The sequence below is a fragment of the Microcaecilia unicolor genome, chromosome 1 (assembly GCF_901765095.1).
Source record: "Microcaecilia unicolor chromosome 1, aMicUni1.1, whole genome shotgun sequence".
Taxonomy (NCBI): Eukaryota; Metazoa; Chordata; class Amphibia; order Gymnophiona; family Siphonopidae; genus Microcaecilia; species Microcaecilia unicolor.
In genome coordinates, this window is record NC_044031.1 from 627,982,746 (window position 1) to 628,010,386 (window position 27,641).

A 27,641-nucleotide genomic window follows, 5' to 3' on the forward strand; every position below is an offset into this window, starting at 1 on the left:
CAATGCCCCGGTGAGAGACGTGTTTGTGGAGTCCCGATGCGGTTCTGCTGCCAAACGGGCGGTGGTAGAGGAGACTTTGCACAGTCTGTGCCAGATAGGGGCTGTGACCCCAGTGCCTCCCGCCGAACAAGGTCTAGGCCGCTACTCCATTTACTTTGTGGTGCCACGAAAAGGCGGGTCTTTTCGCCCAATCCTGGACTTATAAGAGCTGAACAAGTCCTTAAGAGTGCAGCATTTTCACATGGAAACCCTGCGCTCTGTCATTGCGGCGGTACAGCCAGGAGAGTTTCTCACGTCTCTGGACCTGAAAGAAGCTTACTTGCACATACCAATTTGGCCCCCGCACCAGAAGTTTCTGCGGTGTTGGGAAAACATTTCCAGTTTCGGGCCTTGCCTTTTGGCCTCGCCACAGCTCCCCGAACCTTCTCCAAGGTAATGGTGGTAGTAGCTGCCTTTCTCAGGCGAGAGGGTATCCGGGTTCACCCATACCTAGACAACTGGCTCATCAGAGCAGACACAGAAAAAGAGAGTCATCTAGCTACAGCCAGAGTGGTTTCAGTCCTTCAATCTCTGGGCTGGGTCATCAATATGGCCAAAAGTTACCTGACCCCCTCGCAATCTCTAGAATATTTGGGGGCCAGGTTCGACACAGCCTCGGGCTATGTGTTTCTTCCCAAGCAAAGGCGGTGCAAGCTTCAGAATCAGGTCCGTCTGCTCCTGAGGATGCCCCGCCCGCGAGCTTGGGACATTGTCCAGCTGTTGGGATCGATGATGGCCACCTTGGAAGTGGTGCCATGGGCGAGAGCGCACCTGAGACCTCTACAGTATTCTCTACTTCAACGATGGTCTCAGGATTATCAGTGCAGACTTTCTTGGCTCCCTGCGGCCCGCCTCAGTATGGAGTGGTGTCTCTCAGACAGCATGTTGTGGCGGGGAATGCCGCTGGCACTCCCCGATTGGTGTCTAGTGGTGACAGATGCCAGCCTGAAGGGCTGGGGTGCACATTGTCAGGGGAAGCATGCCCAGGGTCTGTGGACGCCCAACGAGTCGGAGTGGTCTATCAACCGCCTGGAGTTGAAAGCGGTGTTTCTGGCTCTTCTGGCCTTTCAAGTGACCCTGGAAGGATTGGCTGTCCGAATGATGTCGGACAACACGACAGCAGTGGCCTACATAAATCGACAAGGCGGCACTCAGTGCAGAGCTCTAGCCGTGCAGGCCGAACAAATTTGCCACTGGGCCGAGCTGCATCTACAGTCCCTGTCAGCAGCTCACATTGCAGGTCAGAGCAACGTGCAAGCCGACTATCTAAGGAGGCATCAGATCGATCCAGCGGAGTGGGAACTAGCAGATGATGTATTCCTGCAGATATGTGCCAAATGGGGCAAGCCAGTGATGGATCATATGGCGACCAGTTCCAATGCCAAAGTCCCGTGCTTCTTCAGCAGACGGAGGGATCCTCGCTCTGCCGGGTTGGATGCCTTGGCTCAACCCTGGCCCCTGGGCTTGCTGTATGTCTTCCCTCCATGGCCCTTGATAGGGCGAGTGCTCCTGTGGATTCGGCTGCATCCAGGAGAAGTGGTGCTCATCGCCCCAGATTGGCCCAGGAGGCCTTGGTATGCGGACCTCCGACAGATGCTGTTGGAGGCTCCCTTTCCGTTACCTCTGGTTCCGCACCTGTGGTCACAGGGTCCAGTGGCCATGGAGAATGCCTGCCGCTTTGGTCTTATGGCATGGCGATTGAGAGGGCACAATTGAGAGATAAAGGCTACTCAAATAAGGTAATTTCCACTATCCTGAAGGCCCGTAAGTGCTCCACTTCCGTGGCTTATGCCAGGATTTGGCTCCAGTTTGAAGTCTGGTGTATTTCAAGAGCGCTTTCTCCGTTGCGGGCTCCTGTCTCGCCGATTCTGGACTTTTTGCAGGATGGTGTACACAAAGGCTTGGCCTATAATTCCCTGCGGGTGCAAGTGGCAGCATTGGCCTCCCTGCGTGGCAAGGTTGAAGGTGTGTCCTTAGCTGCTTATCCAGATGTGGCACGGTTTCTTAGAGGGGTGCTTCAGCTCCGTCCTCCCGTGCGGGCACCTTGTCCAGCTTGGAACCTGGGGTTAGTATTGAAGGCCCTTCAGGGGGCTCCCTTTGAACCGCTTCGGCATGCTTCAGAGAAAGATTTGACACTGAAGGCCGTCTTTTTAGTGGCCATTACCTCGGCGAGACAGGTGTCAGAGCTCCAGGCGCTGTCCTGTAGAGACCCTTTTCTGCAATTCTCAGAGTCAGGGGTCACGGTTTGGACCATGCCTTCCTTCATGCCTAAGGTGGTTTCAGCGTTTCACCTAAACCAGCCTGTTTTTTTCCCTCCTTTGTTGAGGAGGAGTTTCCAGGTTCATTTGGGCAGTTGCACCTTTTGGATGTGCGCAGGACTCTGCTGCAGTATCTGCGAATTACAAATTATTTCAGGACCTCTGATCATCTTTTTTGTGCTGTTTGCAGGTCCTCACATAGGGTCTTCAGTGTCTAAAGCCACTATTGTCTGTTGACTCAAAGAAGCTATCTTTTCAACATATCTGCTGTCTGGCCGGGCTCCGCCTGAAGCCTTTAAGGCACAAGAGTGATTTCCTCTTCCTAGGCGGAAACTGGAGCACTATGTTTTCATGAGATTTGCAGTGCTGCAACATGGGCTTCTAAGCTCTCTTTCGCCCGACATTACAGGCTGGATATGGCTGCCAGGAGGGATGCACATTTTGGAGCACAGGTGCTAGCGCGTGGTGTGGCTTGTTCCCACCCTATTTAGGGATTGCTTTGTTACATCCCATACGTAATAGCTTCATCTGCTTGATGACAAGGAAGGGAAAATTAGGTTCTTACCATGATAATTTTCTTTCCTTTAGTCATAGCAGATGAAGCCATTAGCCCTCCCTGTATGATTGTCTGTATTGCAGTGATTCTGATTTTAGGTGCTGTTCTTGTTTCCTGAAGTTATATTCCTTCCTTGGGGAGTCGGAAAACAGTCTTCAGGATTCTTGTTACAGTTATAGGAGGATGAGTTCATTCCCTCCAATTCATGTTTTGGGAGGATGAGTTTATTCCTTCCAGAAGGATGCAAGTATTCCCTCCGTTTATACAAAGTGGAGGACAAGTTTATTCCCTCCAGGAGGATGAGTTCATTCCCTCCTTTTTTGAGTTTATGCCCTTGTTAAGGGACCATCGTTCGCTGTGAGGAAAGTTCATGTTATTCCCATTGCGGTTTGCCATACTGCTTTGGAAGCTTCAAATACTGAAGAGGCAGTGGAGCTAGCTGGCCATGAGGCACTGTGAAAAGTTGAGTGCTCTCTATCTCCCCCTGCTGGTTGATGGACACAACCCATACGTAATGGCTTCATCTGCTATGACTAAAGGAAAGAAAATTATCATGGTAAGAACCTAATTTTCCCATTGCTGAATGAAATTTAGGGAAGGGTTTGAGGTAAGTAATGCACTGAATGACTCATTGGATCAGAATTTTAAAAGGTCAATTTTACCTCTTGTTTTAAAAGAATGTAACAAATTTCGGGATTTGGGATGACAATTTTCTTCCAGTTCAATTTTAAAAGTTTAAAGAATAGCACTTATGGGCAGATGATTGAAAGCCCCGTGCTGTTCCAAACAGCTCTCTAAAAATAGCGCTGGAACAGCGCAGGCTTTACTGCCCCTATGATCAGAGATAATAGCATTCAAATTTAAGCACGCTATTCTCTCTAATCATAGGGTAGATGTGCGGGAGGATTGTGCCTGAGTGCAATCCTCCCGCACTTGTTTGACAGGTCTGGGCTGTCAAAAGCCCAGACCTGTCAAACACAGGGACTGGAGGTCCATGGGACCACCAGACCCCAAGTACCCCCACCCTGAGCCAAGTGAAACGGGAGCTGGAGGTCCGGTTGACCTCCGGTCCCCCGACCCCCACAAGTTTGGAGGGGCTGGAGATCCGGTGGGTCTCCAACCCGCCCAACTCCCCATAGCATCCCATCAAATGTCCCTGGTGGGCCGCGGGTCAATCCCCTCCCCAACCTGGTGGTCTAGCGACCCTTCCGCACCTTTGTTGGAGTATGGGGGTGGCCTCCCTCCTCTTCCATCGGCACAAAAATGGCAAGGCCCATCCCTGCCCAGTGCATCCTGGGATGCACTTAGCGAGGCTTCACACCATATAAGGGAGAAACTCTCTGGGATGTGCTGTCTGAGGCTTCACACCATATAAGGGAAGCCCCACCCAGCGCATCCCAGGATGTTATTTTGAGGCGCTGCCAATGGAAGAGGAGGGAGGCCACTTCCCTCCTCCAATGAAGGTAGGAGGGTGGGGAAGGGCCGCTAGACCACCAGGTGGGAGGGAGTGACCCGTGGCCCACTGGGCCACCAGGGACATCTGAGGGGATGCTAGGGGGGTTACCCACCGGATCTCCAGCCCCCCTGAACCTGTGTCGGGGGAGGAGTCAGTAGACTGGAGGTCCGCCAGATCTCCAGCCCCGTGTCGCTGGGGGGGAGGTCTGCAAGCATGAAAATGCACGCTGGACAGGGCTCACTATTCCTCCCCAATGATCAGCAAACCCTAATGCCAGTACCAAGCTGGCATAGGGTTTGCTGTGGACAGCACACCAATATTTGGCACGCTGCAAGCTGATCATTGGGGATGAATACATTTAGCATGTGTATTTGCATGCAAGTTTCATTTAGAGCCCGCAAGCGTGTTGTTTCACATGCTCGGGGGCTCTGATCATGGGGTGGTAGCAAACACAGGTGCTAGTATGGCGTTAACAGCCTCTAGCAACTGTGTTTGCTTCTGATCATTGGCCCATTAGCATGTTATTTTTTCAATGCTATTTATCGAATTTGGTCCTATATCCCTGTCATTCCTTGGTCCTATCAGAATATGTCTGTTTGCAAGTTATATATCTTACAGATTACAAAGACAATGAAGTGGGTCAAAAAACTGACAACTTGTCCTGTGCTCCACAATTCCTTGTCATGTCTTTGGCAATATGTGTGCAGAAATGACAAGGAACCACACCATGGGAGTAGAAATTTTGCTTCAGCTTGCCCTTTCCATATCTAATTTGCCTCCTAGATACTTCTATCTAGAACCCCCGCTGCTGGAAGAAGCAGAAATAAAGGGGAGGGTATAGAAAGAACAGAAGGGAAGATGATAGGAAGGGAGAAAGGAATAGGGGTTTCATCTCCCCCTCCCCCATTTTTTAAAACTCCGCATGTGCTCATGTACATCAAATTTCTTTTCCTGGGTATGGTCAGGTTGAACAATAGAAAGATCACTTAAACTGGACACAGGACAATTTCCTTAAAAGCCGGTAGTTCTGTACTCTATAAACAGGATACCTAGGCACCATAGACCCATTCCCTAAACCTTTTTCTTGTATCCCAGACAGCCATGCCATTGCTCTTCACCCTTTTTGAACTGGCTCGCAATCCTCATGTGCAAACAGCCCTTCGAGAGGAAATACTTGCAGCTGAATCCCAATCCCAGGTGCAGCACGATGAGATCAAGATACTGAACCATGTGCCACTGCTGAAGGGAGCCATCAAAGAAACACTACGGTAAGGAGAGCCCAGTGCCAGGAACCTCTCTCAAAGTGGTACCGGGTATTAGGATGGGAGTGGATCTATCCAAAACCTGAATATGAGAAACAGGAAAAACGGGCACCAGCAGGGTGGCTCAGGGACAGAGGTTTACAGTAATGTGAATAGATTACTTTAACTCTATTATACCATACCCTGTGTGCCAGCAATGATATGCTGCCTGTATTATATTTATATTTTAAATAAATAATCCATTTAGATTCTCCTGGTCATCACTCAACAGCAAAACTGAGTGCCTAGACTTAGGCTGTGCCTCTACTGGTCTCCGTAGTTTATGCAGTGGAGGGACCAGATGGGAAGTTTATTTATCATCAAATCTGATAACATAATATGAGAAATCTTATATACTATATTGCACTCAAGAGCTCGGAATGGTTTACGATGATAAGAACCTAATATACAAATTCAATAGAAATCATAATAATGATAAAAAAATGTAAAAGGACAAAAGGGATAACAAGTAAATAAATCATAAAAAATATTTACTGAAGAATAATGATGAGAAAAAAAGCCAAGTTTTCAGTAGGTTCCTGAACTTTAAATAGATAGTTGATTTCAGTCCAGTTTCAAAAGGTAAAATATTAAATATTGAAAAAACTGCCTTTCCCAGAGACCAGAGGTAGGAAGTGGTAAAGCAGAAGAAAAATCCCTGGGTAATTTTGATGAAATGCTCTTGGGGCCAGGGCTCAAATAGGGGTCTATTCTCATTGTGGTGGATGCCAAAGAAAAAAACGAAAAACCTACTAGGCCAGAAAAAAAAAGAAAGACACAGAGCAGGTCAGTAAATAATGAGCAGACTGCACAGAGAATTGGCCCATTGTGTTGTCCCTCTCCAGCTGTCACTCATCCTCTGTGATACTGTCAGGCTCATTTTCAAAAGAGAAAAATGTCCAAAAAGTGACATAAGTCTGCATTTGGACGATTTTCTCACAAAAACGTCCAAATCAGTATTTTTGAAACCTCTTTATAGACGTTTTTCTCTGAAGTCTGTCAGAAGTGTGTCTAAATCTCAAGGGGGTGTGCCAGGGGCGTGTTCAAGGCAAGACTTAGGCGTTTCTAAGACTTAGACATTTTTCAGCCATAATGGAACAAAACAAAAACGTCCAGGACTAAAACTTAGACGTTTGGAGCTACACCTGTTTTTATAACAAATAGCTGCAGTGTCCGGGCGGGACACAAGCAGGGAAGGAAGGCCGATGGGAGCTGATCTGCCTGCTGCGGTTTCGGCGCTGTAAGTTCAGTGGAGAAGAGAGGGCCCGGCCCAGGTGGAGGGGGGCAGCGGTGGCCCCGGGGGGGGTAGCGGTAGTGACGACCTCGGGGGGGGGAGGGGGCGGCAGCGACCTTGGGGGGGGGGTCAGGAGAAATGCTGGACATGGGAGGTCTCAGAAGGAGGGGGGCCTTGGAGCTGGGAGGGATAGACTGAGGGGAGCCTTGGAGCTGGCTGGGAGGAGGGTGGGCCTTGGAGCTGGGATGGAAGAGGGGGAGGGGAGGGGGCCTTGGAGCTGGGAGGGAAGCAGGGAGGATGCTGGACATTGGAGGTCAGAAGGAGGGGGGCCTTGGAGCTGGGAGAGATGGACAGAGGGGGGCCTTCGAGCTGGCTGTGAGGGAGGGACGGAGGGGGGCCCTGGAACTGGGAGGGGAAGAGATGGGGGCCTTGCAGCTGGGAGGGAGGGACAAAGGGCCTTGGAGCTGGCAGGGAAGGAGGGAGGGCGGGGGGCCCTGCAGCTGGGAGTGGAGGGGGGAGGGAATGGGGCCTTGGAGCTGGGAGGGAGGGAGTTACACATCAAAATAAACATACCATTCTCGCCCGTTTTAACGGGCTTAACGGCTAGAATAACATAGAGAGAGAAAGAGTTCTCAACCTACATGCCTTATTTTTCCACAGTCTCTACCCTGTGGGGATCACGGTAACGCGCTACCCACAGAAGGATGTGATTCTTCACAATTATCATGTCCCTGCTGGGGTAAGTAACTAAAGAACAAGCAAGATGCTTCCCCTCAGGGGCTTACAGGCTGCATATTGTCTCTCTATATTTGCCAACCCTAACTAGGAAAAGCCCTGGGTTAAACTGGGAATGAGTGTTGCAAAGTTATCACCAGCATACTGGTGTGTATTAAACAGAGGGTAGAAACAAAAAATGTGAATCTCATCTTCGCAGTGTGTGAAAAGTCTATCAGTGCATCTTTGGAGTGCTGTTCAGTTTTAGACGCCATCCTAAAAAAGGATCTCCAAATCTTGGAAATGGTTTAAACAATATCCACAGGTCTAATTAAGGAGACAGAAGGGCTTACAAATGCTGAGTGTTTCTCCAAACTGGGGCTATTTGTATTTGTAAAGCCATTTCAGAGGAGTGTGAAGTCATCATCAGATGGTGTCTTTGATATGAGGGATTATATCTATGGTGCTCTTGGTTTTGCCCATGTTTTTGCATTTTAACCATTTCTTAATATTGTTTATAGTTTAAGTTTAGCTATACTGCCATGACTACAAAAGCAGATCACAGCAGTGTACGAACTAAAAAATAAAATAAAATAAACAAAGAACTCCATCAATAAAACTGGACAGGAATCATCTCACAACTCATGTATTATAAGAGAAAGCCAATCATTCAGATAAATAAAGCTCCTATCAGCCATAAAGGACAACTGGCCCAGTATCCCATGAGAGTCCCCAAAAGCCTGTTTAATAATGATTTTAAATGATTAAAAGTTAATTCAAACCTAATAGAAAAAGGAAGATCATTCCATTGGGTAGGAGCTTCACAGAAGAATACACTATGACCAGTGGATTCAAATTTTGCATGTTACTAGTCCTGGAAGCACCAATTGATGATTGTTTACAGAGCATAATGATTGGTTAGAACCAGGGGCGTATCTGCGTGGGGCCACAGGGGCCTGGGCCCCTGCAGATTTCGCCCTGGACCCCCCTACCGCCGTTAACTCTCCCCTGCCTACCGCCAACCCTTTCCCCGCCTACCGCCGTCACCTACTCCCGAGGTCCGCTCCTGCCGGTTTTTTAAACTATTACTTCAGCTGGCGGGGGACCCCAACCCCCGCCAGCCCAGCCGAGGTCTTCTTTAACTTCTTCATCCTCGTGCTGTTAAAGCTGCATGATGCATCCTTCCAGTCGGACGGAAGCTGCGACGTCAAACTCCGTCCAACTGGAAGGATGCATCATGCAGCTTTAACAGCACAAGGATGAAGAAGTTAAAGAAGACCTCGGCTGAAGTAATAGTTTAAAAAAAAACGGCAGGAGAGGACCTCGGGAGTAGGTGACGGCGGTAGGCGGGGAAAGGGTTGGCGGTAGGCGGGGGAGGGTTAATGGCGGTAGGCGGGGGAGGGTTGACGACGACGACGGCGGGGGGCGGCGGTAGGGGGGGGTTATAATGTGCCCCCTCACTCTAGCCCCTGCCCCCCCCTACCGCCAAACCTCAGATACGCCCCTGGTTAGAACAGTACTCCTATTCAGAGAGCTGTAAAAGTAATACAGTACAGTCTCGATTATCCAACCTAAATGGGACCGACCTGTTGTTGAATAACTGAAAATTCGGATAATGTGGAAAACACTGCATAAACCCCTCAAACAATGCATAAACATAAGAACATAAGTAGTGCCATACTGGGACAGACTGAAGGTCCATCAAGCCCAGCACCCTGTTCCCAACGGTGGCCAACCAGGTTACATACATTTTATGCTTCTTATCCTAAACAAAACAAAAAAAAAAGGCACACAACTGCTTACAAAACAGTAGATAAAAAACAACAAAGCAGTGGAATCAAATGCATTTATTAGAACAATACCCGACGTGGCCACGTTTCACCCTCAGGCTGCGTCAGGGGTGCAAACTATAAAAACAAACACAAGTATAAAAACATGTATAACCATACATATTAACAATGTCATAAGCATGATTCAACTAATAAAAGGCAATTATTTAAAAAAAGATTCAACATATATAAAACAATCCTTTAAAAGTTCTAAAAAACATGTATAGACATACATGATATCATCTGTAAAACAAATATTTATAATTATTAAAATCATACATCACATAAAATTTTTTATCAGAACATCTACAATTACTCATATCACATTTATAACTCTCAATAAAAAATGTTAAGATCATACAATTAGAATCAAAACAATTCAATGAAGAGGGGAAGAAATTTGAATTGTTTTGATTCTAATTGTATGATCTTAACATTTTACAATTTACTATTTTGTAGCTTCATTGTATTTTTGGAAAAAGTAAACAAGTGATTCACGTCTACCCGTTCCACTTCACTCATTATTTTATATACCTCTTTTATTTTTATTTATTTATTGCATTTGTATCCCACGTTTTCCCACCTATTTGCAGGCTCAATGTGGTTTACAGAGTTTGGTTATGACATAATCATTCCATGTTATCAGATACAATTAGTATTGTACAAAGATTAAGTGAGGGAAGAGAGAAGGGAAAGTGTTAGGCAGGATAGAAGGTGGACTTTAATAACTGGGTAGATTAGTGAGGTAGTGAGGTAGTTTATCATATCTCCCCTCAGCCGTCTTTTCTCCAAGCTGAAGAGCCCTAGCTGCTTTAGTCTTTCCTCATAGGGAAGTCGCCCCATCCCCTTTATCATTGTTGTCGCCCTTCTCTGTACCTTTTCTAATTTCACTATATCTTTTTTGAGATGCGGTGACCAGAATTGCACACAATATTCGAGGTGCAGTCACACCATGGAGTGATACAAAGGCATTATAACATTACCGATTTTCAAAAATTGTTCTAAAACAAAGCTTCTAAATAAAAATAAATGTGATGATGTCCTGTTGGATATGATAGATGATTGGATTACTGAAGCTCGAATAATCAAGACTATACTGTAATAATGTTACAATAATCCAACTGTGAAACAAGAGAGAATGTAATAATATATGAAATGACTCTTAGTCAAAATAATTCCAAACCAAATGCAACTGTCAAAGAACAATAAATCCTTTGTTCATTACTGCAGAAACTTGGGTCACAAAGGAAAGTTGGCAATCATAACTCCTAAGTAATGAAGAGAGTACACTAAAGAGATATTAGTACCAAATAATATCAAGTCCCCCAGTAGATGATAAGGGCAACCAGTTAACCAACAAATTGTGGTTTTATCTGGATTTAACTTTACCACAAGCCAAATGTTGCTGAAGCCAAGTAGATACTAATTTTAAGCAAACCTGTAAAGGGACAAGATCAAGCTTGTTGCCCCAGATTGCTCTCTGCATTCCTTTGAGTCTATTGTCCTTTCTAAGTTCCTCCAGTATCACATTATCTAATATGTCATCAGAGCCTCTGAATACATGTCCAGCAAGCTTCATTTTCCTTTTGGCCAGATCATCTACCAGAGATCTTCCATCTCCCATTGTCTTGTGTACTCTTTGATTTGAGATCATGCCCTTGTATTTATTTTCTAATATGCACACGTTTTCTTCTTTATAGGAAAGGTAACTTCAAAAGTTATTGATGAGGTAAATAACAGAGGTTTTTCTCCTCTCTTAAGACTCTGGTGCAGGTGGCCCTGTATCCCATGGGGCGGAGTCCTGAGATATTTAAAACACCTGATCGCTATGACCCAGAGCGTTGGCTGAAGAAGGATGACAATAATTTTAAGGCACTGGCCTTTGGCTTTGGTTCACGGCAGTGCATCGGTCGCCGTATTGCTGAAGTAGAGATAATGCTCTTTCTGATTCATGTAAGCATCTAGTACTGCAGGCCTCTAACATCCAAGTGTGTCAAGGCATGGCCATGAGAAAGGTGGAATCTTACTATGGAGAGGTTTATATTGACATTATCAATAGAAATCAAACAAAATAAAACATGGAAAAGAAAATAAGATGATACCTTATTTCCGATTTGACGAAGAAGGGCAACCTTCGAAAGCTAATCAAGAAATGTATTAAGTTATGTCCAATAAAAAAGGTATCATCTTATTTTCTTTTCCATGTTTTATTTTGTTTGATTTCTATTGATAACCTTAAGAGTGGACTAACACTTCTACCACACTCCTCTACTTATTGACATTATAAAATAGGTGAACACATGTACCTATGTGTGTCTTTAGAAAATTAGCTAATGCAGGTGTAATTGTGTACATATATGTGTATCATCATGGTTGGCCTTACCACTAGGTGGACTAGGCACAGTTCCGGGGGGCACCATAAATGGCAGTGCAACAAAGTCAGTAGCAATAAAGAAGAGGTAGCACTGCCAGTATTGGGCCTCTGAGCACATGTGCATGTTCTAGGCCTTTCCGCATCCCACCCCCTCCGAATTTCCTGGGGAGATGCTGGACACCTGAGGGAGTAGTGAGTAGGAGCAAAGAGGAAATGCTGGACACCTGAAGGGGTAGTGAAGAAAAGGAAAAGGAGGGGAGATGCTGGACACCTAAGGTGGTACTGAAGAAAAGAGGAGGAGAGATGCTGGATGTCTAGGGAGAAGGGATGACATGAGGGGTTAGCGTGGCTTAAGGCTCACCTAGGGTATCATCAGGTACCCTTGGGCTGACCCTGAGTGCATATTTTCCACCACTTCACCCCCCCCCCCCCCCCCCATCCAGAACTGCCTACACATATATCTGATAAAATGCTGTGATCATATATCCTTAGTCAATTTTAAAAGGGGCCAACATAAGCACATCAATATCATACATATTAACTGCTGGCAAGAGTCCAATGCGGTGTACAGACATACAAAATACAAGAATTACAGCATTGTAATATTAGTAACATATCACATTTAAAATGTCCAATCCGTACTATAGATATTATAAAATAAATCAGTTATGTATTAAAAAAATAAACATAGATCAAAAGTTAGTTATGTCAGGCAGCATAGGAAAATATAAATCAAAAAGCAAGTTACATCGAACATCAGAGTATATACCATGCAGTGGCGTACCAAGGGGGGGGGGCGGTGGGGGCAGTCCGCCCCGGGTGCACGCCGCTGGGGGGGGTGCCGCGCGCCTGTCGGCTCTTTGTTTTCATGCTCCCTCTGCCCCGGAACAGGTTACTTCCTGTTCCTGGGTAGAGGAGCCGACAGGCGCGTGGCACCCTCCCCCCCAGCGGCGTGCACCCGGGGGGGGTCTTTCGCCGGGGGGGGCTGCACCCAGGGGGTTATTTCGCCCGGGGGGGGGGGCGCTGCACCCGGGGGCGGGGCGCATCGGCGATCCGCCCCGGGTGTCAGTGCCCCTAGGAATGCCACTGATACCATGCAGCTGATAATCATAATCTGTCAAACAGAAAAGTTTTTAACTTTTTCCTGAGAATGAAATAGGTTTGTGCTCTTCTAATATGAGAAAGGAGAGAGTTCCAAAAAGACACTATAAAACTGAGAATGTAGTAATATCCACCTTAAAAAAAACTCTGCACATTACTAATAGAAGGAGGGCACATAAAATGCTAAATACTTGAAAATTGTTTTACATACTCAAGCCCCTTAGAAAATTACCCCTAACAGTATCATCGTTGGCTGAAGAAGGATGACAATAATTTTAAGGCACTGGCCTTTGGCTTTGGTTCACGGCAGTGCATCGGTCGCCGTATTGCTGAAGTAGAGATAATGCTCTTTCTGATTCATGTAAGCATCTAGTACTGCAGGCCTCTAACATCCAAGTGTGTCAAGGCACGGCCATGAGAAAGGTGGAATGTCTAAGGGAAAGGACTAGAGATTTATCTGAAGGCCAGAAAATCTAGGATTTTCCATGGAATCTTACTATGGAGAGGTTTATATTGACATTATTGAGAGGTTTATTCTCTGCCAACAGAGAAATAATGCTAGACTAGACAGCCCAGCCAGATTAAATTAAAAATTTCCTATGGGCTGCCTGCAGCTGCAGGGAGCCTGTGGGGTCATCCCTAAAGAGGTATGGGAGGGCAGGAGGGAGGGTTGGGAACCATTCCCCATGCACAATGGCCCCTATGTGGACCAAGCCAAGCGCTTCAAGTTATCGCCCTTGAGTGATGACTGGAAGCTTCAGAGCCCAGCTTCATGCTCTACCAAGTCCAGTCCATAAACCAGAAACCTGGGGAAAAGGCTGTTAGGCTCTTCTATGTACAGCAGCCTGCACAAGTGGGAACTAGGCCAGGGACCAGTTGCACTTGCCCACACAACCTACCAGCTGCTGGAGAAAGAGAAAATACTGGAGTTTTCCTGACAGCAGCAACCCTTACACCAGTAATGTCACTGGAAAAAGTCAGTTTCTCTACCTCCATCTACTGGTAGGAAGGGGAAAAGAACATGGTCCATCAAACCTAGTATCATGTTTTCAACAGTGGCCAGTCCGGGTCAAAAGTACCTGGCAGAATCCCAAATAGTAGCTAGATTCATGCTACTAATCCCAGGACATGCAGTGTCTTCTTCCATGTCTATCTCAATAGAGATGTTTGGACAAGTTTCTGGAGGAAAAGTCCATACTTTCTTAAAACCAAATATGCTAACCACTGTAACCACATCCTCTGGCAACGAGTTCCAGAGCTTAACTATTCTTTGACTGAAAAAAAATGTCCTCCTATTCGTTTTAAAAGTATTTCCATGTAACTTCATTGAGTGTCCCCTAGTCTTTGAAATTTCTGAAAGAGTAAAAAATCTATTCACTTTTACCCATTCTATACCACTGAGAATTTTGTAGACCTCTATTATATATCCCTTCATCTTTCTCTTTTCCAAGCTGAAGAGCCCTAACCTCTTTAGCCTTTCCTTATATGAAAGGAGTTCCATCCCCTTTATCATTTTGGTCACCCTTTGAACATTTTCTAATGATCTAATTGAAATAAAGAGAAATTTGATAGGATAATTCCTCTTCTTAAGCATGAACATTGGTTTCTAGGGTCCTATCATATTCCCTTTAAGGAGCTTATGATTATGCATCAGGTTTTCCACACTGGCATACCTTCATTTTTGTATGACTCTCTCATGGCCTATTCCTCTGCACATCCACTTTTTTCATCACAATCTGGTTTTCTGTCTGTTCCTTCCTAATGATTTTCGTTCCACTCTTCTTTGAGGTGGTAGTGCCAACATTGTGGAACCAACTACCTATGTACCTTTGTGCTGAGATTTCTTTCAAAAAGCTTAAACAGGGGGTTACAACTTATTACTTTGAGAGGATCTTCCTTCTTGAATAGATTTGGTTCCAGTGACACTCTGCTGCTGAGCATTGTTCCACTGTCCTTTTGTTAGCACTTGAGTAATCTCTCCCTTTGTCTCTCCCTTCCTCCTGTGTCTTAGGGGCCGATGCACAGGGGCCATGCTAGAAACATCCGATTTTGACTGGTTCTATCCAGTTTAGTGTGCATGTTATATAGCTGTAATGCACAAAGACACTTTACTGATCATGGCAGTAGGCAACGATAATCCTGGGCAAATGTATTACAACAAGCTGATTAGTACTAAAATAAGCATTCCGAACGATGCACAGAAAGGAGTGCCTACCTTTAATGTACAAAATTTTCCTTGAAATCTGGAGCTGTTGTTGTGTGAGGGTGACTTCTGGAAGAAGCACTCTGCTTGCATTTTTCAATAGCAAAACTTGTCCAAGTCCTTCTGCAGTTTACTTGCCTTTCCTCGGGTTGCCCCTGATGATTTCGCTTGAGAATCTCCTTTGCTGAAAGCACCCCCCCCCCCCCCCAGTTGACCTCATAGGGGCTTTCCCGCAGCTGACTGACTTGTCTGTTTGCTTCTCTGCCCCCTCCCAGCTGACATCATAGGGGCAGGCAGCCAATCGGCTGGGGGAAAGTCCCTATGATGTCAGCTGGGGGAGGGCAGAGATAAAAGCAGACAGCCAATTGGCTGGGAAAGACCCTATGATGTCAGCTGAGGGAAGGCAAGTAAACTGTAGGAGGAAGGTGGAGCCAGAATCATAGCACTGCAGGGGAAAGGAAACAGGGGGACAATGGAGCCAGCAAGTACTACAGGGGAAAGGAGAAAGCACAGCAGCGGGATTCCTGGGAATTCACAGAACATGGACTCTTACCAAAAGACCATTTTGCACATGTGCTGGGCGCTTTCCCTACCAAATAGGTTTGGAAAGCATTACATTTCATAAAATAAGACCAGTCCACACAAACTGGGAATTTACAATAATTCTTAAAGTCTAATTACAAAATGAGCATTAAAACTATCACTCTAACAATACCTGGAGAACTCAAGCTCTCAATAAATAATTACAAACTACTAAGTGGAGCTTGAAATAGAAATAGAAATGTAGCAAGTTTTGAAGTGTCCCTTAAACAGGAGGAAAAATCAAACCTCTACAAACTTTATCTAACCAATGGAACCTCAAAACTCCAACAAGGGACCATACCACGGTATTTATAAATCCTTGTATATACTGGAGTAAATTCCTATCATTGGTTCCCCTTAAGAAAGGAGAACAGAAAAAAAGCCCAAACGAAAAAACTCATCCTAAATGAGAAAACCGTATGGGTTAAAAAACTGTCCTCCCCTCTTATATATGTACACACTGTAAAAGGAACACCCAAAACCTAACCTACCTCAACTATCCCCCACCCAGAACCAGACTATTTATTAGGAAACCCCTCGAGGTAAAAGAGCCCCAAGTAAACTAATATAGCACTAGAGCAGTGGGAAAAAAACCCCGAACCTGCCCACTATTGCAAACACCTGGAAGCCCCCCGTAGCCAAGCATCCAAATGTAAAAAATCCTTTGTACTTAGCTTTATTCCGGCTTGGAAGCTTCAAACCTAGCCTGCACAAATGACGTTTGAAGAATGCTGGCCACTACCGATATGTACTCCCTCTGGGGCTCCGGAGCCTCACTAAAAATAACAAAAATTCGGCGACAGGCGCCGACCCTCCGACCCTGTCGCCGAATTTTTGTTATTTTTAGTGAGGCTCCGGAGCCCCAGAGGGAGTACATATCGGTAGTGGCCAGCATTCTTCAAACGTCATTTGTGCAGGCTAGGTTTGAAGCTTCCAAGTCGGAATAAAGCTAAGTACAAAGGATTTTTTACATTTGGATGCTTGGCTACGGGGGGCTTCCAGGTGTTTGCAATAGTGGGCAGGTTCGGGGTTTTTTCCCACTGCTCTAGTGCTATATTAGTTTACTTGGGGCTCTTTTACCTCGAGGGGTTTCCTAATAAATAGTCTGGTTCTGGGTGGGGGATAGTTGAGGTAGGTTAGGTTTTGGGTGTTCCTTTTACAGTGTGTACATATATAAGAGGGGAGGACAGTTTTTAACCCATACGGTTTTCTCATTTAGGATGAGTTTTTTCGTTTGGGCTTTTTTTCTGTTCTCCTTTCTTAAGGGGAACCAATGATAGGAATTTACTCCAGTATATACAAGGATTTATAAATACCGTGGTATGGTCCCTTGTTGGAGTTTTGAGGTTCCATTGGTTAGATAAAGTTTGTAGAGGTTTGATTTTTCCTCCTGTTTAAGGGACACTTCAAAACTTGCTACATTCATTAAAACTATCATAAATTTACATGAATATCATTTGCATGTGATTTAAGAGACTGTTCTGTGCATGTACTAGGCGCTTTCCCTACCGATCTTACTAAATTTATGTGACTCTCATTTGCATGCAATTTCCTTTGAGCATCGTCCGCTATTTCAAAATCGGTAACTTTTACTGTGGATCTAAAAGGACAGTTTTTAACGGGAACTTTTGAGCATCGGCCCCTCAACCTATATGTGTTGGCCCCCTAGGAGCCAGGTCTGTGGGTGCTCTGGGTGCTTGAGCACCTCCAATATTGATCAAATTTGTTCACTGTATCCGGGGAGATATAATTTCCATTGGATTTAGCACCCCCAATAATGTTTAAAAGTTGGCTCCTGTGGTTGGCCCTACTTGTTAGAATTATCTACTGCAGACCTTGTGGCCTTGGGCAAGTCACTTAAACCCTCCACAGCTCACTAGGAACAAAGAAAGCACCTGTAAATAATATGGAAACCACCTCGGTTGTTCCACAGAAAGGCAGTATATCAAATATGATAAAAAAGAAAAGGTAGGTGTGCAGGAGTGAGTCACTCAAAATCTTTTTGGCCTCCGTATCACAACAAGGGTCTCTCTGGCCAGCTCTCACAGACAGGATCACAGCACTAACTTAGCTTTCTAGGAGTGAGATTTTAGGCCAGTCATAGATTTCTGCGAAACTAATCCTGATGCATCTGTAACTGGTTTGAGTTCCTTAAGCCTTTGTAATGTCACGGACTGAAATTTTATTGTCTTCCCATGTCTATTGTCCCAAAGACTTAGCTTTAGCAAGAATTTGTTCTTTAAGCTGGTAGTCATGAAAACAGATGATAATATCCCTAGGTAGATTGGCTTGACTTGGACTGGCTCTTAAAACTCTTTACTCAACCCACTTTTATTACCATGGAATCCACTCTAGCCTCTCCAACAGCCAGCATCATGCACAGATCTCTTACACTACTTTGCTACAATCTCTGTACTGATCAGTTTCAGCAAATCCATGTATTCTCATTTTCCTGTAACAGTTCTCCAAGTCCTCTATCTTATCCACAAGAGCTTTATTTTGCCAGTCCAGCTGAGCTTTCGCCATTGCGACCGGCTCACCTTTATCCACATGTTTGTTCTCCCCTTCAAAGAAACGTAGTAGATTGGTGAGGCAAGATTTCCCTTCACTAAATTCGTGTTAGCTTGGTCTCATTAATCCATGCTTTTGAATATGCTCTGTAATTTTGTTCTTTATAATAATCTGTACCATTTTGCCCAGCACCGACATCAGGCTCACCAGTCTCTAATTTCCCAGATCACCTCTGAAACATATTTTTTAAATTGGCGTTACATTGGCCACCCTCCAATCTTCCAAAACCATGCTTGATTTTAAAGATAAATTACATATTACTAACAATAGTTCTACAAGTTCATTATTCAGTTCTGTCTGGGATGTTATACCATCCGGTGATGGCAATTTGCTACTGTTCAGTTTGTCAAATTGCGCCATTACATCTTCCAGGTTTATTGAGATTTCATTCAGTTTCTCTAACTCGTCAGCTTTGAATACCATTTCTGGTACCGGTATCTCTTCTACATTTTTCTCGGTGAAGACTGAAGCAAAGAATTCATTTAATCTCTCTGCTGTGGCTTTGTCTTCCCTGAATGCCCCTTTTACCCCTCGGTCATCTAGCGGTCCAACCAATTTTTTTTCCGGCTCCTTGCATACTCCTCCTCCAGTTCGACATGTCAAGCGCATTCGACATGGTAAACCACAATATACTACTACAACTCCTAGACCACTTCAGGATTGGTGGAAATACTCTTAGCTGGATCAAGGGTTTTCTAACCACCAGAACATACTAAGTAAAATCAAATACAAACATATCACCACCGTGGAAAGCAGACTGTGGAGTACCTCAAGGCTCGCCATTATCACCAATACTCTTCAACATAATGATGATCCCACTGGCCAAGTCCTTATCCAAACAAGGCCTCAATCCATTCATCTATGCAGATGATGTCATAATTTACATCCCCTTCAGACACGACCTGACAGAAATCACCAATAAAATCAAGCTTGGCCTGAACACCATGGATTCATGGGCAAATTAATTTCAACTGAACACTGAAAAAACACACTGCCTCATCCTCTCAACACAATAACTACAAACCCACAACCATAAACACCCCAGACCACACCCTCCCTATTTCAGATAGCTTAAAAATACTCGGCGTTACAATTGACCGCAATCTTACACTTGAGAGTCAAGTAAACTCCACGACAAAGAAAATGTTCCACTCAATGTGGAAATTAAACGTGTCAAACCTTTCTTTCCGAGGGAAATATTCCATAACCTAATACAATCAATGCTACTAAGCCATGCAGACTACTGCAATGGAATCTATGCGGGATGTAAAGAACAACTCACAAAGAAACTCCAAACCGCCCAAAACACAGCAGCCAGGCTGATATTCAGTAAATCATGATTCGAACGTGCCAAACCCCTCCGAGAAAAAGTGCACTGGCTACCAATCAAAGAACGTATCACCTTCAAAATCTGCACCCTGGTCCACAAGATTATCTATGGTGAAGTCCCAGGATACATGACAGACCTCATAGATCTACCAACCAGAAACAGATCCGGGTCATCACGAACATACCTAAACCTCCACTACCCAAACTGCAAAGGACTCAAATACAAAGCAACCTATGCATCCAGCTTCTCCTATATAAGCACACAACTATGGAACGCACTGCCAAAAGCTGTGGAAACAATCTGCGACCATCTAAACTTTAGGAAATCACTAAAAGCCAACCTGTTCAAAAAGGCGTACCTTACCGACCCAACATAAAGACCTAAACTCTGCAACACAGCAAAACCAAAGTTCATATTGGACACTATATAACCTCCCTACTTTCGACTCTACTGTGCCCGAAACATACCTTTTTTATTCGACCACAACATCACCTTGTATTTGTTCCTCTACCGGACTTGGCAAATGCCTTTACGGTACTATGTAAGCCACATTGAGCATGCAAATAGGTGGGAAAATGTGGGATACAAATGTAACAAATAAATAAATAAAAATAAATCTAAAAAAAAAAATTTTACTATGTGTTTTTGCCTCCAATGCAATCTTTCTTTTCAAAGTATTTCTTTGCCTTCCTTATCAGTGCTTTGCATTTGACTTGCCATTAAGTACATAAGTACATAAGTAGTGCCATACTGGGAAAGACCAAAGGTCCATCTAGCCCAGCATCCTGTCACCGACAGTGGCCAATCCAGGTCAAGGGCACCTGGCACGCTCCCCAAACGTAAAAACATTCCAGACAAGTTGTACCTAAAAATGAGGAATTTTTCCAGTCCATTTAATAGCGGTCTATGGACTTGTCCTTTAGGAATCTATCTAACCCCTTTTTAAACTCCGTCAAGCTAACCGCCCGTACCACGTTCTCCGGCAATGAATTCCAGAGTCTAATTACACGTTGGGTGAAGAAAAATTTTCTCCGATTCGTTTTAAATTTACCACACTGTAGCTTCAACTCATGCCCTCTAGTCCTAGTATTTTTGGATAGCGTGAACAGTCGCTTCACATCCACCCGATCCATTCCACTCATTATTTTATACACTTCTATCATATCTCCCCTCAGCCGTCTCTTCTCCAAGCTGAAAAGCCCTAGCCTTCTCAGCCTCTCTTCATAGGAAAGTCGTCCCATCCCCACTATCATTTTCGTCGCCCTTCGCTGTACCTTTTCCAATTCTACTATATCTTTTTTGAGATACGGAGACCAGTACTGAACACAATACTCCAGGTGCGGTCGCACCATGGAGCGATACAACGGCATTATAACATCCGCACACCTGGACTCCATACCCTTCTTAATAACACCCAACATTCTATTCGCTTTCCTAGCCGCAGCAGCACACTGAGCAGAAGGTTTCAGCGTATCATCGACGACGACACCCAGATCCCTTTCTTGATCCGTAACTCCTAACGCGGAACCTTGCAAGACGTAGCTATAATTCGGGTTCCTCTTACCCACATGCATCACTTTGCACTTGTCAACATTGAACTTCATCTGCCACTTGCACGCCCATTCTCCCAGTCTCGCAAGGTCCTCCTATTATTTTCAGTCGGATCCTACTTCCATGTTCTGAAGGATTTTCTTTAAGCTCCAATAATTTCCTTCACTTCACTTTTAACCATTCTGGTTTTTGTTTGATCTTCCTTCCTCCTTTTTTTTTTATTCATAGAATATATTTGGCTTGGGCTTCCAGGATGTTATTTTTGAATGAGCATCCATGTCCAATGTAAATTTTTGGCCTTTGCAGCTATTCTAAGTTTTTTTTCACCATTCTTCTCATTTTATCATAGTCTCCTTTTTGAACATCAAATGCTAATGTATTGGATTTCCTGCATGTACTTACTCCAGAGCGTATATCAAATCTGATCATGTTATGATCACTGTTATCAAGAGGTCCCCAGCACCATTACTTCCTGCACCATTCGCTCCACTAAGTACTAGGTCTTGAATTGTTCCTCCTCCTGTTGGTTCCTGAACCAGCTGCTCCATAAAGCAGTCCTTGATTCCAACAAGGAATTTCATCTCTGTAGCATGCACTGATGGTTACATTTATCCAGTCAATATCGGGGTAATTGAAATCACCCATTATTATCATGTTCCCCAGTTTGTTAGCCTCTCTAATTTCTAATAACATTTCTACATCTGTTTGTTCATCCTTGCCAGGTGGATGGTAGTACACTCCTATTACTATTCTTTTCCCCTTTACACATGGAATTTCAATCCATAGGGATTCCAAGATGTGTTTTGTGAACTGTAAAATCTTTCGTCTATTCATTTCAAGGCCCTCCTTAACAAACAATGCTACCCCTTCACCAATTCAATCAACCCTATCACTGAGATATAATTTGTATCCTGGTATGACAGTGTCCCTCTGGTTATCCTCCTTCCACCAGGTCTCAGAAATGCCTATTATATCTATCTTTTCACTTAGTACAATATACTCTAACTCTCCCATTTTATTTCATAGACTTCTGGCATTCCCATATAGAGATTTCAAACTATGTTTGTTGTTCCTATTTACATCTTGCTCAACACTTGACAGTGATAATGTGCAATCTTGAAAATCTGTCTGCTTTTTATTTAAAGACACCTGGAGGGGCATAATCCAAAGGAATGCCCAAGTTTTGCTGAGGATGTCCTCGCAAAGCGTCCCGATGGAGGGGCAGGGAAACCCGTATTATCGAAACAAGAGGGGCGTCCATCTTTCATTTCGATAATAGGGTCGGGGACGCCCAAATCTTGAAATTTTGGTCGTCCTTAGAGATGGTCTTCCCTAGACTTGGTCGTTTCTGATTTTCGGCGATAATGGAAACCAAGGACGCCCATCTCAGAAACGACCAAATGCAAGCCCTTTGGTCGTGGGAGGAGCCAGCATTCATAGTGCACTGGTCTCCCTGACATGCCAGGACACCAACCGGGCACCCTAGGGGGCACTGCAGTGGACTTCATAAATTGCTCCCAGGTACATAGCTCCCTTACCTTGTCTGCTGAGCCCCCCAAAACCCACTACCCACAACTGTACACCACTACCATAGCCATTACGGGTGAAGGGGGACACCTAGATGTGGGTACTCTCTTCAAAAGTGTATGATTTCTTATTTTATATTTTCCTGATTCTCCTCATAAATTAGAATCCTGGATTCTCCCCATTGTTAGGACTTGAGTATTATGTCAGAAATATTCCATTTAGGAATAATGCTAATATTTATTTTGGTTTGTTAATTTTCTTTATTCCTATGATGTAATACTATCCTTCAAGATGTATCTTGAATAAATGTTTGTAAAAAGTATAAATAAAAAAATAAAAACAAGCTTGAGTGGGGGATTTGTCCTTCACTTCCTCTGCTGGTAGAAAAGGAGGGGTGGCGGTACTGATGAGTAAGTCGTTAGCATGTACATCTGAAACCATAATGAAAGATGATCAAAGGAGATTTATCTTTCTAAAATTATGGTTACAAGGCAGAGAAATATATCTACTAAATGTTTATGGCACTACTCCTTTTGAAGCTGCTTTCTATCCATCTTTGTTAGCTAAACTGTTGCCATATCAGCAGAAAGACTTGATAGTTCTTGGAGATATGAATCTTATTGCAGACATCACTATAGATAGTACAGCTCCTAGTGGTCCTGGGCATTCTTTTCGACCAGGGAGGGAGACAATGATCTCATTCTGTAAATCTCTACACTTGGTGGATACGTGGAGAGTGCTCCATCCTGGAGAACGGGGTTACACCCACAGATCCAGAGTACACAATCCTGCTTATAATCGAAAGAGAAAAACGCCTATATTGCGACTCAAATCGGGCGTCTTTCTCCCGTGGGCGCCCAAATCGTTATAATCGAAAGCCGATTTTGGGCGTTTCCAACTGCAATCCGTCACGGAAATGTGGTGAAGGCAGAACTGGGGCATGGTTATCAGCCGAGGAGAGATGGCCGTCTTTAGCTGATAATTTAAAAAAAGGCGTTTTTACCGCGAATTTGGGTCACTTTTTGTGGACCCTTTTTTTCATGAAAAAGTCCCAAAAAAGTGCCCCAGCTGACCAGATGACCACTGGAGGGAATCGGGGATGACCTCACCGGGCTCCCCCAGTGGTCACTAACCCCCTCCCACCAAAAAAACCCCACTTTAAAAACTTTTTTCCAGCCTGTATGCCAGCCTCAAATGCTGTACCCACCTCCATGACAGCAGAATGTGTTCTATCCTGTGACAGCCTTTCCCTGGTTCTGATGTGGCTCTCGGGTGAGTGTGACACCTTTTCTGTTATGCGCACTGCAGAGTCAAATCAGCAATGCATTGTGGTGAGCGTAGGGTATTGGGCTCCGTGATTCCAGTAGCTTGTGGCAAATGCTCACGATGTTGGTAGTTGGTAGGCTCTACTCCCATGGTGCTTTTCCCCCTGCTTACTGGGTCAGAGTGTGCCCGGTTTTGTTTCCGGTAGTCCATGAGGTAGTGGCCATTTTTGTAAGCCAGTTTTAGATCCCTTTCACGTGTTAGCCACGTTACTGAATTTAGTTCTTACCTTGAATGTGGCTGAAAGAGGGTATTTTACACCATTCTGCCAGCTCTGACCTACTGCTCATCTCAGTACCAGGGAGACTCGTTGCCAGTGGGGCACAACCTCTGATCTGCAGTTAACTGTGAGTAAGAGTGCTTATTCCAAAAAGGACGTTTTCGGAGAGATTAGTCTTCAGGTGACAACTGGTGTGCCAATGTTATATAGCAGCAACAAGTCCTAGAGGCCTGCGTGTATGCAGGTCCCTGGAGCACTTTTAGTGGGTACAGCAGTACACTTCAGCCAGGTGGACCGAGGCCCATTCCCCCCCCCCCTACCTGTAACACGTGTGCTGGTAAATGGTAGGTCTCCAAAACCCACTGTACCTACATGTAGGTGCCCCCTTCACCCCTAAGAGCTATGGTAGTGTTGTACATTTGTGGGTAGTGGGTTTTGGGGGAGGGGGGGTTGTGTGCTCAGCACCTGTGGTAAGGGAGCTATGCATGTGGGAGCGTTGTCTGAAGTCCACCGCACTGACCTCTAGGGTGCCCAGTTGGTGTCGTGGCATGTCAGGGGGGCGAATGTACTACGAATCCTGGCCCCTCCCACGACCAAATGGCTCGGATTAGGATGTTTTTCAGCTGGGCGTTTTTAGTTTCCATTATCGCTAAAAAAAACAAATGCCCAGCTGAAAAACGTCCATTTTTTCGAAAATTCGGTCTGTCCCGCCTCTTCACGTACCCGTTTTCGGACATAGACGCCCATGAAGATAGGCGTTCGCGTTCGATTATGCCCCTCCACATGTTAACTAGGCTGGATTATATCCTAGTTACTAGTGACCTATTTTCGGCCGTCACTCAAGTGACAATTAGACCTGAAATAGCCTCTGACCATGCAATGGTCTAGATGGACTTGGAATCCTGTTATTATTCTCGTGCCCTGAGGGGATGGCATTTCCCTTCTTATTTAACCCATAATGTTGAATTTCATGCTTATTTAAAGTCAGTGTGGGAATCATTTTTAATATATAATGTACAACACGTAGAGAACCTGCTATTGTTTTGGAGCATAGCGAAGGTGGTGTTGAAGGGGGACATAATAGTTTACACAATATCCAGACGTAACAAAGTGGCAGCTACCATTAAGAATTTAGAGGAACAACTACAGAGAGCGAAGCATGCCTACATCCGTAGCAGTGTGGGGGAGGGAATCTGGGATACGCATAGACCCTTAACAGAGATTAATGGAAATGTGGAGAATGATGTTGGGGACACTGAAAGAGCTGTGGATAGAGATTAATTTTTTTTTTTACTGTCTTCTCTTAGATTCTGAAGAATTTCAAGATTGACACAGTTTCGAAGGCTGATATTAATACCGTTTTTGGGTTTATTCTGATGCCCGAAAAGCCTCCCTTGCTCACCTTTCGCCCCATTCACTAAAAGCAGTAGCCCTGGCTCTCCCCAACCAATGGTGGGAGCAGATATTTGGAGAATCTCTTACTCATCTCCTCGTCCACCCCACCCCCTCAGTGCTTGATCTCGCTAGGAGAGGAGGGACAGGAGCGAGAAAGATAGCATAACCACTCATGAAAAGACAGCTACAGTGTCAGAATAGGTTGTTATTTGGAATATACACCTAGCTAAGACCTTAGAGAAAACGGCACCACTAAAAAAGGTCTTATGCCCCACTCACAAATGCTCACCTTGGTTTTCACCAGAACTTTGGACACTTAAGCACGAAGGACGGAAACTGGAAAAGAGATGGCGTAAATCTCGCCTGGATGAGGACAGGCTAAACTGTAAGAATCACATGACAAAGTACCGCCAAGCCTTAACAGCAGCCAAAAAACAATATTTCTCTCACTGCATCGAACAGATTGCCAGTTCAACAAAGCACCTGTTCAGCATAGTAAACAGCCTACTGAAACCCCCACAACAGAACCAGCCTGCCCAGTTAAAACTGAACTGCAGTGATTTTGCTGCATACTTGGCCAACAAAATTAAAAGTCTCTACCAGGATTTACAGGCAGTCCCACCCAGTCTCTAATCAGCTAACCTAGAGCGCACAAACTCACCCCCTCCTGACACAGACATATGGGACTCTATTAACCCAATAACAGAGGAGGGCCTTGACAAAATCCTAAGAAACCTTCGACCAACTACCTGCTCTCAAGACCCCTGTCCATCAAAGATAATGTAGCAGGCAAGCAGGGGCCTCATAGAAGGCACCACAAAAATTGTGAAACTCTCTTTCTAATGGGCAGCTATCAACAGCATTAAAAAGGGCAATGGTATGTCCTTTGCTCAGGACAAACTTAAAAATTACCAGCCAGTATCCAACATCCCATTTTTAGGAAAACTTATAGAACAAACAGTCTGTGATCAACTCAATGATTGGCTAGAAGAGAGAAACTGGCTAGATCCATGTCACTCTGGATTCAGACCCGGTTACGGAATAGAAACAGTCTTTGTATCCCTACTAGATGATTCTCACAGAAACTGAGACGGGGGATTTGCCTCGGTGTTAGTACTGCTAGATTTCTCAGCAGCTTTTGACACTGTGAATCATATGATGCTAGCACGACTGGCAGAATCAGGTATCAGTGGAACCAGAGCCGGCCCAAGGCAGGATGCCACCTGAGGTAGAGCTAAGATGCCGCTCCCCACCCCATGCCAAGATGCCTCCTCCTCCCAGGCTTAGATGTTGCCCCTACCTCCAGCCCGTTCGCAGCGTTTACCTCATCACGTTCCAAACCCGGCAGCGGCACTGATTCCCATAAGCTGCCCTGCCACCAGCACCCGCTTCTTCCCTTTACTGCGGCTGCCTGAACCTCTGACGAAACAGGAAGTTACATCAGCGAGGCAGCCGCAGTAAAGGGAAGAGGCGGCTGCCGGCAGCAGGGCAGCGTATGGGCATCACTGTCGCTGCTGGGTTTGGAACATGAATAGGGAAAACGCCACAAAGGGGGGAAGATGCTGCTCCTGAAGAGTGCCACCTGAGGCCCCCGCCTTCGGTGGCCTAATGGTCAGGCTGCCCCTGAGTGAAACAGTACTTGCCTGGTTCAGATCCTATCTATTAGACAGGCAACAGTCCAAAGTGTCCGGTAGCACCTCATCACCACTATGGACACTAACCTGTGGGGTACGACAAGGATTGATACCGTCACCTATTCTATTCAATATCTACCTCAAGCCACTAGCCAAGCTTATTCGGTCAATGGACACTCAGTTCTACATCTATGCAGATGATGTGCAGCTACTCATACCCATTGAACCTGACTTACCCACAGCCCTGAATAAACTGACCATCTAATGTCAATTCAAGAATGGGCTAAAAACAACAACTCTGCCTGAACCCAAGTAAAACTGAGCTTCTATGGGCCCCTAACACAAGTGGGAACATACCTGACATCAAAATCTCTTTTGGGAAATATGAACTCCCCCTCAAATCACAAGTCAGGAACCTTGGAATACAGCTCAATTCAACACTT

General features: G+C 45.0%; 1 protein-coding gene across 1 annotated transcript in view; it reads left to right on the forward strand.

The window, feature by feature from the left end:
- The window catches only part of LOC115481511 (cytochrome P450 11B, mitochondrial-like), a 94,198-nt gene extending 67,649 nt beyond the window's left edge, over nucleotides 1-26,549 (forward strand). Inside the window, exons 6-9 of the mRNA XM_030220711.1 lie at nucleotides 5,405-5,577; nucleotides 7,505-7,583; nucleotides 11,149-11,340; nucleotides 25,477-26,549. Of these exons, the coding sequence (XP_030076571.1) occupies nucleotides 5,405-5,577; nucleotides 7,505-7,583; nucleotides 11,149-11,340; nucleotides 25,477-25,590 (558 nt within the window). The 3' untranslated portion in view covers nucleotides 25,591-26,549. The remainder of the gene's footprint in view (nucleotides 1-5,404; nucleotides 5,578-7,504; nucleotides 7,584-11,148; nucleotides 11,341-25,476) is intronic.
- The last annotated feature ends 1,092 nt before the right edge of the window (nucleotides 26,550-27,641 follow it).